This window comes from Loxodonta africana, chromosome 25 (genome assembly GCF_030014295.1).
Source record: "Loxodonta africana isolate mLoxAfr1 chromosome 25, mLoxAfr1.hap2, whole genome shotgun sequence".
NCBI classification, from domain to species: domain Eukaryota; kingdom Metazoa; phylum Chordata; class Mammalia; order Proboscidea; family Elephantidae; genus Loxodonta; species Loxodonta africana.
In genome coordinates, this window is record NC_087366.1 from 3,297,250 (window position 1) to 3,316,129 (window position 18,880).

General features: G+C 35.4%; 1 protein-coding gene across 2 annotated transcripts in view; it reads left to right on the top strand.

Moving 5' to 3' along the window:
* The window catches only part of KCNT2 (potassium sodium-activated channel subfamily T member 2), a 562,388-nt gene that overhangs the window by 458,026 nt on the left and 85,482 nt on the right, over window positions 1–18,880 (top strand). For both annotated transcript variants that reach the window (XM_023549164.2, XM_064276485.1), the window contains exon 21: window positions 3,285–3,396. In XM_023549164.2, the coding sequence (XP_023404932.1) occupies window positions 3,285–3,396 (112 nt within the window). The remainder of the gene's footprint in view (window positions 1–3,284; window positions 3,397–18,880) is intronic.

Below are 18,880 nucleotides of genomic sequence, written 5' to 3' on the forward strand. Positions count from 1 at the left end.
TTAAACCAGGATGTGATGTGCATCACTGACAATCCGCTAAAGTGATTTACAAAGACAAAAAGAAACTTCACTCTTTTTATACAGCCCTCCAGTTACAACCCATTGCATACATGTTCTCAAGATAAATGATAACTCATTCTCAAGCAAGCAGACTTGATAGTTCCACTTGTCATAGATTAACTTAAAAAAAAAAAAGTTGCTGTCAAGTCAATTCCCACTCCCAGTGACCCTATAGGACGGAGAACTGCCCCACAGGGTTTCCAAGAAGCAGCTAGTAGATTCGAACAGCTAACCTTTTGTTTAGCAGCCTGAGCTCTTAGGCACTGCGCCACCAGGGTTCCTTGTTATAGACAAAAACCAAAAACCCATTGCTGTCAAGTTGATTCTGCCTCATAGCAACCCTATAAGACAAAGTAGAACTGCCCCATGGAGTTTCCAAGGAGCACCTGGTGAATTCGAATTGCCAACCTTTTTGGTTAGCAGCCGTAGCTGTTAACCACTGTGCCACCAGGGTTTCCATCCTAAATTCACATAGTAATACATTTACTGTATCTTTATGACAAGGGATAGTTTGCAACTTGGAGCCACATGCCAGACTCCTACCTTCCCTTCCATGGAAATATGGAGATAGGAGCACTATCTTCCTTGATGATTGCCTTTTAATTAAAGAGATGGCTCCCAGTTCCCTGTGAAAGACTAATATTCCTAGGCTTATTTACCTTTTAAAAAGATTTGCATACATATCAAAGGGGCAGAGAGAGAATTTGCAATTAAAAGTTTTCTAAGATAAATCCTCTAAGACAAAATAAATAAATAAATAAAAGGGAGGGGAAATATATCAGGGGAGAATAATTATTACTTTTCTTTGTGATTTGTATTTATCCTTACAGAGGGAAACTTTGCCTTTTTAGATGTTATAATTTAGTAGGAGAGCCAGGGTGTGGATAAAACCAACAACAGTGCAAGACGTAGCATAATAAGGGGTATAAATCAAATAACAGGGAGCCAAAATGGAGGGAGTGATTCTGACTTCAGGAGATTCTAAATCTTAATTAGATTTGAGAGGAACTTTAAAGGGTTTTTTTTTTTTTAAGGTGATGAGAAAGGAAAATGAGGAAAAAAGTGCATTTCTGGCAGAAATAGCAACATGAGAAAAGGAAAAATGCTTAGACAATAGTAATACCACCACAACTAAGACTTTTGTACCTATTGTGTGTTCAGACACTGTGTTAAGCACTTCACAAACCTTATCTTTAAGTTCACAATACCCTCCTTCATAGAATCTCAGGTTGAGTTCCCTCAGACAACTCAAAGTCACAGGACTATTGTGATAAATTGCACAAATAAAAGCACTATCTTTTTAACGTTAAAAATCAGCATAAGGAATTACAATCCTATTGTTATTTTGCCAACATCATTTCAGTGTTGTTGTTAGTTGCCAGTGGAGTCAATTCTGAACCAAGGCGACCCCATGTGTCCAGAGTGGAACTGCTCCACAGAGTTTTCAAGGCTGTGATCTCTCAAAAACAGATCACCAGGCCTGTCTTCTGAGGTGCCTCTGGGTGAATTTGAATTGCCAACCTTTCAGCTAATTTGTTCTCAAAATAGAAATTAAGCCATATTATACTAGCAATATTTCTTCCTATTGTAAGGAATGGAAATAGCTGATGACACGGCTCGACTTATCCATGGAAGTTCCTGGACTGTAACAAACAGTTAACATGCTCAGCTGCTAACTGAAAGGTTGGAGGTTTGAATCTACCCAGAGGCACGTTGGAAGAAAGGCCTGGTGATCTATTTCTAAACAATCAGCCATTAAAACCCTAAGGAGCAAAGTTGTACTCTGACACACACGGGGTTGCCATGAGCTGGAACCCACTTGATGGCAACTGGTTTATTGGTCGACAGAGGTAGGCAAAAGAGCATACAAGTTTCATGAATAGTTCTGAAGGAAACTAAGAATTGTTTAGTGTCCTAACTGGGATGGTGATTAAAGCCCAGAGTATAGCCAGACCTGAAAGACAGGCGACCACAGGCTGGGGGTAACAGACCCTCTTCAGGATGCTAATCAGCCACGGCAGCCCACTCTCTCGGGGAGAAGGGAGAGATCCTAGCAAATTAGCAATGAGCACTAGGGAGTTAGAGCTGAGGACAGTTAAAAATTTATCTGTAGTGCTACAGTTCAGGGACAGGGCTCCCATCTTCCTAAGAAGCGCATTTCTCTGTGAGGCACCAAATCAAGTGCTCAGACACGTGGAAGCAGCATCTCCCTCACTACTGGAACTGTGGCAGGAAGTGAGAGTGAGATCAGCAGTAGAAGCTGATTTGTTGTTGAGCCACTGACAGGCTGTTTATATCCTGCCTATTTTCAGTCAGTTCTATTCCCAGAGTTCAAGGTGTGGGCTCAACCTAGTGATGGGAATGCAGTGGTTATGTCTGAGTTTAAAGACATGCTGAGTATCACACAGAGAGCCTGCCACAGAGAACCCCAAACTGTCTGAACCAGGAGAGCTACCAGTGGTACATAGATATACCAGGTAAGAATCAGATCATCAATAACAGGAAAAATAAAAAGGCCTTTACTGCTATATTCTGTCCCTTTTCTCTGAGGGAAAAAGGAGAAAAAATCATTTATGTTCACATGCTCGTGGATATTTTTGGGGAGGAAGGAAATTGGGGGGAAAGTGGTTCAAAGGTATGGGACATGTGAAAATCCCCAGAGTCCAGTTAGAACAATACTGTCCATGCTTTGTCTTGACCCCAATTCATTACAATAAAATTTTATTTAAATTAAAATGTTTCTTCTCAGAAGTACACTCTGGTAAGATTTGACATTTAGAAGTTGCCTACTATGAGAACAAGAAGTCATAGAGCAAACAGCTCACATAATGGACCGTGAACTCAGAATGTAAAATTTCTGCCAGTAAGAATATTCACCTTATAAATTTCCCTTTCAGTGTTGTCCAGAAAGTAACCGTGTAACTTTTTAAATCACCTCTCAGTTTCTTGACTGCTTCATAGTTTTAGAGAGAAAATTTCTAATAAAAGCCAAATGACGAAACTTATTTTTCCTATTGTGCTAAAATGTGGTTAAAATATACTTTGGAGACTAGTGTTTCACTTTTCTTCCGTTGTGCAGAACACTTTATGCGGCATCACTTGCTGTGGGAGTTTTGTGTAGTACTTTGCCTAAGGCTAAGAATCGCTCGCTCATAAATATATTGTTATAAAAAAAATACCATATTGGATTGTTAGTGTAATGCAAATGTTTCTTTGAAATGTAGGTTGTTTTCCAGTCTCAGTATTATCACAGAGCTTACTCACCCAGCCAACATGAGATTCATGCAATTCAGAGCCAAAGACTGTTACTCTCTTGCTCTTTCAAAACTGGAAAAGGTAAGATTTCACTTTATAAAGAATATCAGATTTAACTATTTTGATTGAATGGGTAACTCTGGAAATTTCTATACACATCTATATAGAAAGAAATGCCATGAAATGATAAAAATAAAAATGCTATTTGAGTTCCTTTTTTGAGGCTAAGCTTCTAATTTACAATCTTCTTAAAAAATCTGAACTGATGAATATGAACCATTTCCATCACAAGTGAGTATGACAAAGTTATCTTGTGTTATCATTATTAATCATAAACTGAAAACATGACTTACTGAAGAATTAAATGCAAAAGATATGTATATACTCATTTAAAATGCAAGGTGTATTGATAATATTAGTGATTTACTATATCATGGGATCTGTATTTATATAGGGCTTTGCAGCTTTCAAAAATCCTCAAGGTCAGAAAGGTTGTAGGCTTTGTTGAAAGCTAGCCTCCTAAATGCCATCAACACAACCCGAGACAAAGCTGAGATTATTGCTTACTGTGGCAAGATAGACCACCAACTCCTGAGTCCTGGGAAACATTGTTGAGCAGGGAAGTATGTTTGCTGCACTCAGGTCTGTTCATTTCCATCTCCAAAGCTGATTCACATACATGGTGTTATTGGGGTCTTAGGACTGCTCCTTTAGGGACGTGGGGAAATCATTGTTATTCCCTGTTTCCAGCTGAGAAAACTACGACAGGTTAAGTAATCTGTTCAAGATAATATAGCTATTAAGTCACTGCAGTAAGTGAAATTTAAGACCATTGATGTTCAAGACAAAACATTCTATGATATTACACTTTTTTAATATAAAAGGGGAGGAAAGTGTAGCTTAGTTTAGCATTCACAAGCAAAAAATGTAACTAGGAAAAAAAAAAACTAGGAAGCCAACCAAAATTGGAGTGTAGTTTCCTTCGTGATGAATAACAAAGATTTGCCCAGTGATGAAGAGTCCAAGCTGTTGTACATGGGGTAGCTATGAGTCAGAACCAACTCGACAACACCTAACAACAATGGATTTATTTCTTGAATCTCAATACTGTTCCATTGGTCTTTATGTCTATTCTTATACCAGTATCACACTGTTTTGATTACTATAGCTTTATAATTAATTTTGAAATTGAAAATTGTGAGTTGTCCCACTTCGTATGTTTTTCAAGATTGTTTTCACTATTTGGTACCCCTTGCAATTCCATATGAATTTTAGGATCAGCTTTTCCATATCCTAAAAAAAAAAAAAAAGACTGTTGGAATTTGCCTAAGAAGTGCATTAAATACATAGATCACTTTGGGTAGTTGACGTCTTAACAGTATTAAGTCTCCTAATCTATGAACATAGAATATATTTTCACTTATGTAATCTCTTTTAATATATTTCAGCAATGTTTTATAGTTTTCAGTGTAGGAATTTTTCACCTATCTGGTTAAATTTATTCCTTGGTATTCTTTTAGTTGCTGTTGTAAATGGAATTTCCTTGTTTTTATTTTCAGATTGTTTATTGTTGGTGTATAGAAATACAACTGATTTTTACATGTTGATCTTATACCCTGCAACTTTGCTGCATTTGTTCATTAGCTCTAGTAACATTCTTGTGGATTCTTTGGTATTTTCTACATATAGAGTCATGTCATCTGCAAATAGAAACACACCCTCTTCCCACTTATTGACTGGTTACATCCCAAAGAACGTTATGCGAAATCAGTGCTATGCAAAAATGGAGACTGACCACATCAGATCACAAAATGGATGATGAGTACATTATTATATAACTGCTAAATTATATCATTGAATAACTGTCAAATTATGTGATTACACAACTGCCAAATTACATCATTACATAACTGACAAATCACTGAGAATCTTGGTCCAGCCAAGTTAACACATACTCTTGACCATCAAAGCCAGCGTTACTCTCACCTTGTGCCTCGACGTTCATTACTGCCAGATGTACATCATTAATGTACAAAACAGTCAAATAGTAGATTTTTTACTATTGTCATAAATGCAAAATATTGGATAATGAGATATTCAATAAGTGAGAAGAAGGTATAGTTCTATTTCTTCTTTTTTGGTTTTGATGCCTTTTATGTCTTTTTCTTGCCTAGTTGCTCTGGCTAGAACTATCAGTTGTTCTTGTTGTTGTTAGGTGCCATCGAGTTGGTTCCGACTCATAGCAACCCTATGCACAAACAATGAAACGCCGCTGGGTCCTGAGCCATCCTTAAAGTCGTTGTTATGCTTGAGCTCATTGTTTCAGAGAACTATCAGTAGAATGTTGAATAGCAATGGTGAAAGCAGGCATCCTTGTCCTCTTCCAGATTTTAGGGGAGAGCTTTCAGTCTGTCACCATTAAGCATAATGTTAACTGTGTTTTTTTTTTTTTTTTTTATAAAAGTCCTTTATTATATTATGTTGTGGAATTACTCTTCCATTCTTAGTTTGATGAGTTTTTTTTTTTTTTTAAATAATGAATTCGTGTTGGATTTTGTCAAACGTCTTTTCTGCCTCAATTGAAATCATCGTCTTAGTTTCTTAGTGCTAAACCCTACTATAACTGAAATACCACAGGTGGGGTGTCTTTAACAAACAAAAATTTATTTTCTCACAGTTTTGGAGGCTAGAAGTCCAAATTCAGGCCATCACCTCTAGGGGAAGGCTTTCTCTCTCTTTGGCTCTCGTCGAAGGTTCTTGTCTCTTTTCAGATTCTGTTCCTTGGTTCCTCATGTGGTGTAACATCCAACTTGCCCTTTCCGAAGTTCCTTATTTGGGGGCGGAGGCACTATTCAATCTGTAACAATCATTTAGGTTTTTTTTTCCCCCTTTGTGCTTTTAATGTGAAAAAAAAATTTTTTTTTTTTATTACATTGATTGATTTTATATTGAAGCGTCCTTTTATTACTTGGATAAATAACACTTTATCTTGGTGTATAATATGCTTAATATGCTGTTGGATTTGGTTTAATAATATTTTGTTGATATTTTTGCATCTATATTTATAAGGGGTATTGCTCTGTAATTGTCAATTCTTGTATGTCTTTATCTGGCTTTGGCATCAGGGTAAAGCTGACTTCAGAAATGTGGTAAGAGGTATTCTCTTTACTATTTTTAGAAAGAGTTTGAAAAGAATTGGTGTTGATTCTTTAAATGTTTGGCAGAATTCATCAGTGAATTTTTTTATGTCCATTAATTCTGGACATTTTTTTGGTGAGGTTTTTGATTACTGATTCAATCTCTCCACTTGTTATAAATCTATTGAGAGTTTCCGTTTTTTCATGAATCAGTTTAGGTAACTTATCTATTTCTGGAAATTTTTCTGTTTCATTGAGATTATCTAATTCCTTCATGTACAAATGTTCATAGTATTCTCTCTTAATCATTTATATTTCTGTATGATTGGTAGAAATGCCCCCACATTCACTTTTGGTTTCAGACATTTGTGTCTTCTCTCTCTTTCTGTCTTTTTTTGTAAGTCTAGGTAAAGATTTGTCAAGTACGTAAATTTTTTCCAAACAAATGACTTTTAGTTTTGTTGATTCCATTTGTTATTGTCTATTTCATTTATCTCTTCTCTAATCATTACTTTTATCTTCCTTCTGTGAGCTTTGGGCTTAGTTTCCTCTTGTAGTTGCTGAACGCGTAATTTTAGGTTATTGCCTTGAGATTTTTCATTTCTTTAATGTAGGCAATTAGAACTATTAATTTTCTTCTGAGCACTGCCTTTGCTGCATCCCATAAGTTTTGGTATGTTGCACTTTCTTTTCCATTTTTCTCTAAGTGTTTTCTAATTTCCCTATGGTTTCTTCTTTGACTCATTGTTTGTTTAGAATTGTGTTCTTTAATTTCCCTCTGTTACTGATTTCTACATTCATTTCATTGTGATTGGAAAACACACTTTGTATGGTTTTAATCTTTTTAAATTTATCGAGATTCTTTTTGTGAAATAACATAATGGAGAATGATCCATGAGTGCTAGATAAGAATATGTATTCTGCTGTTGTTACTTTGGTTGTAGTGTTGTTCAAGTCCTCTATTTCCTTATCGAACTTCTATGTAGATGTTCTATCCATTATCGAACGTGGTATACTGAGGTCTCCAACTATTACTGTAGAGATGTCTATTTCTTACCTCAATTCTGTCAATATTTACCTCATATATTTTGGGACTCAGTAGTTAGGTATTTTTTAATTGTTATATATTCTTGATGAATTGACACTTTTATTATATATAAAAAAAATAGTGTCTTTTATTTCTTGTTTTTGGTGTAAAGCCTATATTATCTGATATTAATATAGCCACCCCAACTTTCTTATGGTTGCTATTAGCATGGAATTTTTTTTTCCACCCTTTCACTTTTTAACTATATGGGTCTTTATTTCCAGAGTATCTTGTAGACAGCCTATAGTTAGATCACATTTTGTAATTCATACTGGAAGACCCTCAATGAGGTGGATTGACATAGTGGCTGCAACAATGGGCTCAAGCATTAACAACAATTGTGAGGATGGTGCAGGACTGGGCAGTGTTTTCTTCTGTCAGAGCTGGAACTCAATAGGACTGCCTTGTTTTTCTGGGTCTTGGAAGTTTCCATCTTAGACAGGATGCAGTCTTACCACTTTTTTATTGCTTTCTATTAAGAACCTTACCTCCAAAACACCCAAAAAGTGTTTCTTTTCAATTGTATAGGACTGGAAAAGAAACTAAACCATTTTTATGATTTGTGTGTTTATATAGATTATCTAACCCAGTCGATTATATGCATATACTATTCAAACAACGAAATGGGTAAAATTCACCTTCTAATAAAAATATAATTAAAAAAATCTAACACCAACATTTAATTTATTTTAGCTTTTTGATGAAATTATGGAAACAAATTTCTAATTCAGTAGCCTTATCAAAATATTCTTGGTCTTCTTAGAATTTTCTAAACTCTTCCAAAGCTTTTATAGAGCTGAGAACTTATGCGACTTAAAGACTCAGGCTCTTCTAATAGCAGGTTTTCATCATTGTCATCTTTTTTGCAGTTTCTTTGGCTTTGCTTGTAGGATAGGTCCTGTAATGAATCATTGTTGATGCAGATTTGAAGAAACCACTCAAAAAAGATTTGCTGATTCCTCCAAAATTTCCCTCTCTTTTTTTCTTGACGTTTATGTTGCTGTTGTTTATGTATTTTTCAATTTTTTAATCCTTTTCTTTTGTGATTGAGTAAGTTTGTGTTTTCCACACTTCAACTTAATTACAGCTTCCTTGATGGCCTTTTTCTCTTTGGGTATCATTTTGACAGCATCGAGCTTTCTTTCAGAAATAAATTTCTCACTCTCTTGTTCATGGCTGTGAAGGAATAAGCTTTTCTTTTTTTTTGGAGAAAAAAAATTTATAAAAGTTAAGTAATTTATAGTCCTATAGTCTCGAAAATATGAATATTTCACACAAAAAGAAAAAATTAAAGCTATCAACATTATTACATGATAAAGTTGCTACACTTCAGTAAGGAAAAGAAAAAAATACAAGAAGAAGGTTTTTGCTTTTGTACACACAGTGAATATGTTAAGTGAGGAAATATTTCTCTATTTTTTGGAAGAAAAAAGAAATGTGAAGGAAATAATTTCAAAGAAACAAAGGAGTAGATTTTGAAAATTGTAATAACATGTATCAAAATTATAAATAGCAAAGCAAAAACTAAAACTTAAAGATGAGAGGAAGAATAATACCTCTTAAGACAAGGAAAATAGTGTGCTTTGCTAGATTTTAATGAAAATAAAGGAATTTATTAGTATTTTTTACCTTCTTTCAAACTTATGGATGTTGCTCTTTACTAGAAAAAATTCACAGGCAAAAACAGACAGAAAAGGCAAAAATGTAAAGAATGGGCGAACTTAGAGAACACTAATGATGCAGAGTACACTCTCATACACACTAAAAATGCAGAAGGAAGTGGTAGACTGAGCCTTCACCTCTGACGCTTTTACTTCTTGGAAATATTTTCAGCTTTTGCATCCGTACTTCCTTGTATTTGGGTTGCGATATCAGTGATTTTCGGATTCTGTCCATGTCTCAAAGGTTACAGCCATTAGAGAATATTTGGCTATAATAATCGTTTTGTCGTACTGTGGTGTCTTGCATGTTGCTGTGATGCTAGAAACTATGCCACTGGTATTTCAAATAGCATCACAGCCACCCATTGGTGAACAAGTTTCAGGGGGAGCTTCCAGACTAAGACAGACTAGGAAGAAGGATCTGGCAATCTACTTCTAAAAGAATTGGCCAGTGAAAGCCTTATGAATAGCAGTGGAACATTGTCTGATATTGTGCCCGAAAATGAGCGCCTTAGGCCTATAGGGTCGCTATGAGTCGGAATCGACTCGACATTACTGGGGCACTGGGTAGGTTGGAAAAAAAAAAGGTTGGAAGGCACTCTAAATATAGTTGGGGAAGAGATACCTCTTCAAGGTAGACTCAACCTTAATGATTTGGATGGAGAAAACCTTTCAGGACTTTCATTTGCTGATACACCTTGACTCAAAATGAGAAGAAACAGCTGCAAACATCCATTAATAATCAGAACATATAGTGTATGAAATATGAATTAGGGAAATTGGGGGTCTTCAAAAAGAAATGGAATGCATAAAGATCAATATCTTAGGCATTCGTGAGATGACACGGACTGGTATTGGCTATTTTGAATCAGACAATCGTATGGTCTACTACACCAGGGATGACAAATTGAAGAGGAATGGGGTCACATTCATTGTCAAAAACAAATTTCAAGATCTTGAAGTACAACACAGTCAGTGATAGGGTAATGTCCGTATGCCTACAAGGAAGACTTAGTTAATATTACTATTATTCAAATTTATGCACCAACCGCTAAGGCCAAAGATGAAGAAATTGAAGATTTTTACCAACTTCTGCAGTCTGAAATTGATCAAACGTGCACTCAAGATGCACTGGTGATTGAAATGCAAAACTTGGGAGCAAAGAAGAAGGATTAGTAGTTGGAAAATATGACCTTGGTGATAGAAACGATGCTGTAGATCACCTGATAGGATTTTGTAAGATCAATGACTTATTCACTGCAAATACCTTTTTTCAACATAAACAGTGACTGTAAACATGGGCCTCGCCAGATGGAATACATAATAATCAAATCGACTACATCAGTGAAAAGAGAAGATGAAGAAGCTCAATATCATCAGTCAGGATAAGACCAGAGGCCGACTGCTGAACCAACCATCAGTTTCTCATACACAAATTCAGGTTGAAGCTGAAGAAAATTAAAACAAATTCACGAGAACCAAAGTCCAACTCTGAGTACATCCCACCTGAATTTAGATTTGACTCATTAAAAACTAATGACCAAAGACCAGATGAGTTATCTAATGACAACAGGGACATTATACATGAGGAAAGCAAAAGGTCATTAAAAAGACAGGAAAGAAAGAAAAGACCAAAATGGATGTCAGAAGAGACTCTGAAACTTGCTCTTAAATGTCAAGGAGCTAAAGAGAACCGAAGAAATGATGAACTAAAGAGCTGAGCAGGAGATTTCAGCAGGCAGCTTGAGAAGACAAGTTAAAGTATTATAATGAAATATGCAAGCTAGAGCTAGAAAACCAGAAAGGAAGAACAGGCTCAGCATTTCTGAAGCTGAAAGAACTGAAGAAAAAATTTAAGCCTTGAGTTGCAATAGTGAAGAATTCTATGGACAAAATATTGAACAGACACAAGAAACATCAAAAAAAAGATGGAATACAGAGAGGCACTGTAGCAAAAAGAATTTGTCGATGTTCAACCATTTTAGTAGGTAGCATATAATCAAGAACCGATGGTACTGAAGGAAGATGCCCAACCAGCACAGAAGGCACTGGTAAAAAATAAGGCTCCAGGAATTTATAGAATGCCAATTGAGATATTTCAACAAAGGGATGCAATGCTGGAAACATTCACTCATCTATGCGAAGAAATTTGGAAGACAGCTACCTGGCCTACCAACTGTAAGAGATCCATATTTTGTCCATTCCAAAGAAAAGTGATCCAACAGAATGCAGAAATTATCTAACAATATCATTAATATCACATGAAAGTATACATTTCTGAAGATAACTGAAAAACAGTTGCAGCAGTAAGTCAACAGGGAACTGCCAGCAATTGAAGCCAGATTCAAAAGAGGGCGTGGAATGACATATATCATTGTTGATGTCAGATGGATCTTGGTTGAAAGCAGAGAATACCAGAAAGATGGTTTATTGATTATGCAAAGGTTTGGATCATAAATTACAGATAACATTTTGAAGAATGGGAATTCCAGAACACTTAATTGTGCTCATAAGGAACCTGTGTGTAGACCAAGAGGCAGCTGTTCCAACAGAACAAGGGGATATTGATTGCTTTAAAGTCAAGAAAGGTGTGCATCAGGAATACGTCCTTTCACCATGCTTATTTAACCTGTATCCTGAGAAAATAGTCTGAGAAGCTGGACTTTATGAAGAAGAACACTGCATCAGGATTGGTGGAAGACACATTAACAACCTGCAATATCCAGATACACAACCTTGCTTGCTGAAAGCAAAGAGGACTTGAAGCACTTATTGATGAAGATCAAAGACTACAGCTTTCAGTATCGGTTACACTTCAACGTAAAGAAAACAAAAATCCTCACAACTGGACCAATAAGCAAAATCATAATAAATGGAAAAAAGATTGAAGTTGTCAAGGATTTCGTTTTACTTGGATACACAATCAATGTCTATGGTAGCAGCAGTCAAGAAATCAAATGCCGTATTACATTGGGCAAATCTTCTGCAAAAGAGCTGTTTAAAGTGTTAAAAAGCAAAGATGTCACTTTGAGGAGTAAGGTACGCCTGACCCAAGCCATGGTATTTTCAGTCACCTCATATGCATTCGAAAACTGAACGATGAATAACAAAGACTGAAGATGAATTGATGCCTTTGGATTATGGTGTTGGTGAAGAATATTGAATATACCATGGACTGCCAGAAGAACAAACAAATCTGTCCTGGAAGAATTACAGCCAGAGCGTTCCTTAGAAGTGAAGATGGTGACACCTTGTCTCATGTGCTTTGGACATGTTATCAGGAGAAAACAGTTCCTGGAGGACATCATGCTGCTAAAGTCAAAGAAAAAGAGGAAGACCCTCAACAGGATGGATTGACACAGTGGCTATAACAGTGAGCTCAACCATAGCAACGGTTTTGAGGATGGCACAGGACTGAGTAGTGTTCCCTTCTGTTGTACATAGGGCCAGTATGAGTTAGAAGTGACAGGATGGCACCTAACAACAGCAACAACAATCGTTTTAGTGAAAATATTTGAGTTTTCCTCTTCGACAGGTTTCCAACTTACTCAGTTTCTAGGTTTTACCATGATTGGTCTCTTGTTGTTATTAGCTGCTGTCAAGTTGGCTCCTGATTCATGTACTGCAGAGTACAACTGCTCCATAGGATTTTCTTGGCTGTAATCTTTACAGAAGCAGATTGCCAGGCCTTTTCTTCCAAAGCACCACTGAATGGGTTCCACCCATCAACCTTTTAGTTAGCAACCAATTGCAAACTGCCTGTAACACCCAGGCTTTTAATGGGCCTCTAGAAACATACAGTCCTGATATACTCATTAGTATATATTATATGTTTGTTTGTTTTTTTATATGTTATTATTATCAAACCGTATCACAATAATTGAATACGGAAGTTTCCAAATTCTTATTAAACTTTTTTTTCAGAGAAATGTTTGGCCTCAGGCAATATTGACTATTCTCTATGTTTTGTAATTTCTGTAAGTATTATATTACATGTTTATGTAATTTTAAATTATGTAATTTTATGTAATTTTAAATTTCATTCTAGGGCTTTGAACACTACCATCAAATCATAAAGCCAAACTTATAATGTTTAATTTTTAATAAATCAAACAGACCATAATTCATATGTGATTTTGATATTTACTTTGAAACTGATTTTGGCCTGGTGAGCCTTATTATTGAACACCTACAACATGAAAGATAATTATAACAAAACTATCATGTGATCATGTAATTATAGCTTACTTACACAGTTTTTTGGAAGCATAGCGTATGGAGCAGTCTTTGGGAAGGGAGCCTCAAAACTACAAAAAAGTCTAGACCGAGCAATGACTCATTCATCTGAACGAGTCTTCTGTTAATTTTTCAAAATCATCTTGGCATGTACACCGGCATTCCTCCATGCCATAAAACTTTCGAATGCAACTTATGCAATTCCAATTATCTTTTAAAATTCTGATAGTTAAGTGTTACCTTTAAATTTATAGGTTTTCTTGCATACTAATCTCTGTAATGATGGTTTTTGTGCTCCATAAAATATGGCAAACTTTTTTCCAACCCCACTCAAAACCTGATTTCTAAACTGATACTCTAGTTAAAAGTAGTGGGGTCTCTCATTCCAATTTTGTGCCAACGTTATTTTCTTACCTTTTCTGTTCTAAAATTTCCCCCATGGTGGATTCCTGCTGACTCTGCACACATTTTGGGTGGTTCTAATTCTTCATCTCTTTTCAGTGAGGCACTTGCTTTTTTGTAAGGTTTTTTTTTTTTAGGTCTTTTCTTGTCATGGCTATTATTGTTGATTTAGCCATTTTTGTTATTTTTAAATTTTAGCTGTGTTTTATGTGTTACAACTTTTGAACAGCTTTAAATGATACATAACCTGTCAGTTTTTTTTTTTTAATAACTACGTGTATATTTTAAAGTTTTATAAAAGCACAAGAAAGAACAGTGATGGTTAATTTTTCAACCTCTAACTTATAAAACCCCAAAAAGTAAAAATATTTTAATTTTTTCATCCTATAAAAATATAAAAGTAATAAGATCACATGTACAGAATGCATTACTATACATTCTCTGTACTTAGCAAACTTAATTCTCTTTCCAGGCTCAACTCTGATGCGGTATCATTCATGACACCATCTCTATCGTCTTTAGACATCCATACACTTACATCACATGACCTTGTGTATTTGATTATAAGACTGTTTCTCAGTAAAATTATGAATTTCTCCCAGATTGGGACCTTCTATTAATTATCTTTGCATCTTATGAACCTAGCTCGGTGCCTGATGTATGTTGATACAGTAGATTGTTAAATATTTCTGGTTGTATTGCTTAGAGTTTCTTCTACAAGCTATAGGAATATTCTGTATTAATAATTTTCTATTTTTTTCTTTAACACACATTTTTAACTTTATACTTTAATATTTTCTATTCATCCAAGTTATTCTTAAAACAAGGTAATAGCTAGTAGACCCCTTGACTCATTTAGACTAAATATATTACCTTCAGAAGTATAAAACTGAAGAGTCTATAACAAGAAGGTAATGTGAATTAGCAAAGCGGGTCACATATAAGAAAGAGTGAATCCAGAAGGGAGCAGATGCTTTCAACTCTGGCCAGTTGCTGCCATGATCCATGATACCAGATTTTCCAAATTCAAAAGAAGGGAGAAATTTAGATTTTTACATTAAATACTAAAGATTGGAAACTTATTAAGGTTCAGGAAATTGTGCGGGCTGAATAAAACTCTTCTTTAGATTTGGTCTGAGCGCTGTCAATTTGGAACTTCTAGACTATATATTGTTGTTTTTGAAACATCAAGAGGTAGGTAAATGATAATTTAAACTGGAATGGATGGTTAAGATGAAGTATTTGTCATCTCTAATTCTTATTTTCCCGTATGTGAAAATTGCACTGGTGAAGTACAATAAAAAAGAAAGAAAGAAAACCAATCCAACGTCTTCATTTTCTAGATGCCAAGAAAGAAAGTCATTGTGGAATATATTTTTATCTGGATGGAACCAATCACTTGAGATCTTACTTTTTTTTAAACAACTTTAAACTCAGTGGGCCTTGAAAATGGTGTTGTGAAATCCTTGGCATGTTCCTTTTTCCCCCGTAAAGAAAGTTAATAATAAAAAGGCAGTAACTCATGAATGCTGAATTATTCACGCAAGCAGAAGTGCGGTATCTCTAGCTCGGTATGAAAAGGTTCTGGAGAGTGTGACGCATTATGTGCACGTTAGAGGATGAAGAGGACTTGGAGAGCTGGTGTTGAGAACAAGGAATCCTATACAATGGGGATGTTATAAACAGTGGGGTGGAGCTTGATATAATGAAGGGTTTTCCAGGATACAGCCTGATAGCCGATGTAATTCATCGAGGATCTACACTGGGCATACTGAGAAGTCATTGTGGAAAGTGCTTGGGAGACAGACTGTGGAGCACCTTGAATTCTGTGTTTTTGAAACTTCATATGGAGTGAATGGGGAGCCAGGGTAAATATTTAAGTGAGGGCTCAGGGGAGGTGACATCATCAGATTTATGCTTTCATGAAATTAATCTGTCATTTCTATGTTTATCTACGAGAGAAAGGAAAAGACTTAGTAAGTTATTTCAATTAATCAGGAATGAGATAATAAAGGCCTGGGCTAGGATATTGGCAGGGTGAACAGCTACGTATCGGGTAAAACTAAAGAGAGAGTTTGAGGAAAGTACTGACTTTAATGAGGTTGATGATACATTTATTTTTAAGTACGTTAAAGTTGTGTTATGTAATAAGTGGTGAGATAAAAATGACATAAATGAGACTCAGAACAAGGATGGGAAAAATGTGTGTGTATGTGCACTTGTGTGTATTTTTCTATATGATGACTTGAAAGTTGTGCACGTAGATGTATAAACTCAAAGCTTTAAGTGAAGATACAGTCTCAAAGGAAGAAAGCCACGAGGGAGAGAAGATTAGCTGAGGACTTAATTTTGAGGTTCATATAAAGGAGAGCCTCATGGAAAGTGAGTGAGGAATTCAAAGGATAGGATGGAAGAAGTGGAATGATGTCTAAAGAAAGATAGATTTTCACAATTAGAAGGCATTGTGTCAAACCTGGTAAGAGAGGTCAAGAAAGATGAATGCTGAGAAAAGCCACCAGTTTGGGATATTACAGCATGATTGCATCAGGGGAAAGGATGTCAATCAGAATATAGGAAAGTAAAGGGATTGTAGTTTAGACAGTAGAGGATAGAAAATGTAAATAAGCGAGCCATTTATTTGGTACCAATAAAATTCTTTAATTTTTTTTCACCTCCCACACTGTTCTTCTAAATCCAATAATTTTATCATCTCATTCCATATGGTATTGAATGGACACAGATTAGAGGAAACAAAATTTCTGCCAGAAACAGTTTTCTTCTTCCAACAAAGGCACATGTTCATGATAGCAAACCAAATGGAAGAGATAGTTAAGACCAAGTGTATTAAAGTTCCTGGGATATTTAAATAATGATTTTGATGACTCAGATTTCTTCTGGGTATTTTACTTTATTTTAGATCAGTGGTTGTTAGGAAAACATAAAATTATCATTGAAACTTCAACTGAATGCAGAATTCTACCAGGGAAAAAATACTGTTTTTTTAAAAAGGAATTGTAACATATGTATATACTAGAAGCAGTAATAGAATTACCTATCATTTTATCTTGTTACACCCTTAACAAAAGGAAAAAGAAATACTAAAGTAAAAGAACTTGACATAAAATGAACATTACAATCCTTTACATCTTCAAACTTCCATTAAAGAATGGCAGTGGGAAGAGAGAGACATTGGGCCTCAAATTGTTTCCTTGAGTAAGAACACTATAAGCTTTAAACTGTAATAAACTGTTAAGTATTGTTTATGTGACAGAAACATGGTCTCTACCTTCCTGAAACTTACAGTCTAGCTAAGACAGAAAATTAATAATTTTTTTAAAAAAAGGAATTATCATATGAAAAGAGCTATGAATGAAATAACAGGGTTATATTCAAGAGCTACTGGGAAAGGCCTACTTTGGATAAGGTACTAAAGAAGGACCTTTTGTGGAAGGTGATATCTGAGTTGCAGCATTAAGGATAACACAAGGCCAGCCTGATAAGAGCTTGGAAAGCAGCATTACAGGAAAAAAGAAAGCCACACAAAGGCCTTGGGGCGATGCATAATTTGGCATATTCACAGAGCTAATAATAGTAGCTTAATAGTATTTACTAGGGATTATCACATGCAATGTTTTTTAGGTATTTTATTTACTGTATGCACAATAGGATGTAGATACCGGTATGAATCCCATTTTGCAGGTGATGAAGCAGAGGAACAAGGAGTTTAAGTAACTTGTATATGGTCATGCAATTAGTCAGTGGCAACGTGTGTTTCAGTCCCATGTATATGTTTACAGAATCCAAGCTCCAAACCAATGTTATGTTGTGCTGTCTGATTGATAGATCTCTGTTTTTAATTGCCAACAATACATTTCCACTGACCTTGAAACTCAAGTTCAAATCTCAACTAGTGATCTGCTCGTCCTCCATATTTCCTGGCTTACAGAAGGGCTCCATCATCCACCCAGTTATCCAGAAGCCTGGGTATAATCCTCATCTTCTTTATACTTTATTACCAAATTCAATCATCGCACCCTCTCAAATTTAATGTCTTAATATATTTTGTATAAGATCTCTTTTCTGCGAATATTGAAGTATACTCTCAGTTTTCACTAGGATTTCTGCAACATCCCAGTTTATCTTGTCCTGTATCACTCCTCTATACCCAATCCATTTCCATTTCGTCAGAGCATTCTAAAATACAAATATAATCATATCCCTCCTCCTTTTAAACACACTTTAGTTTTTTTTCATTACCCTTAAGATGAAATTCAGAATTCTTTACGTGGGTCTAAAATAGTATGACCACATGTTCAGTTTGTCCCAGTCTCAGTTTATGCCATTTTTTTAGTGAGATTATTAATAGAGACCCTTTTCTTCTGAAAAATATCCTGATACTTCAAGATCAAGTCCATGGTAACTATTCCAGTCTCATTTCTGACCTCTATAACCAGTCCTTATACTTACACTCTATGCTACGATCATATATGAATTCTTAATATATATTTGTTAAATGATGAATAAATAAATGAATGACTTGGCATTTGATTAGTGCATTTAATAATGAATAGAGTTAATATTAAAACTAATGTATTTGTCATAAAAATGATACTTATCAATAGGATTCAGATGGCAAAGATAGGAAGAGAGTTCATTTTCTCCTGGGTGATCACTGTAGGAAAAAGCCAGCTCTGCATTTGGAAAATATAATGTGTGAACTGGGAATGTAATCAAATGTTGTGCACACAGATGTGCTAAGGAATACTTTTTTGGAAAAGTAAATGTGCTATATAATGTAATTGAAATAAAGCATTGTTTTATTTAGGTGAATAATAAAAGTTTTGAAATATTGGTTAAGTCTTCATGAAACACAGAGAGTAACTCACCAGATTCAGCAAATGTATCCTCTCAGTCTGCAAACTGTTGGGTAAGAATAACCTAAGTAAATAAACAACTGTGCACCAAAGACCATCCCCTCTTCTAACCGTAGAACATGTCAGACTCAAGCATGTTTGCCTGGACAAACTCTTTTTCCAGGAAAA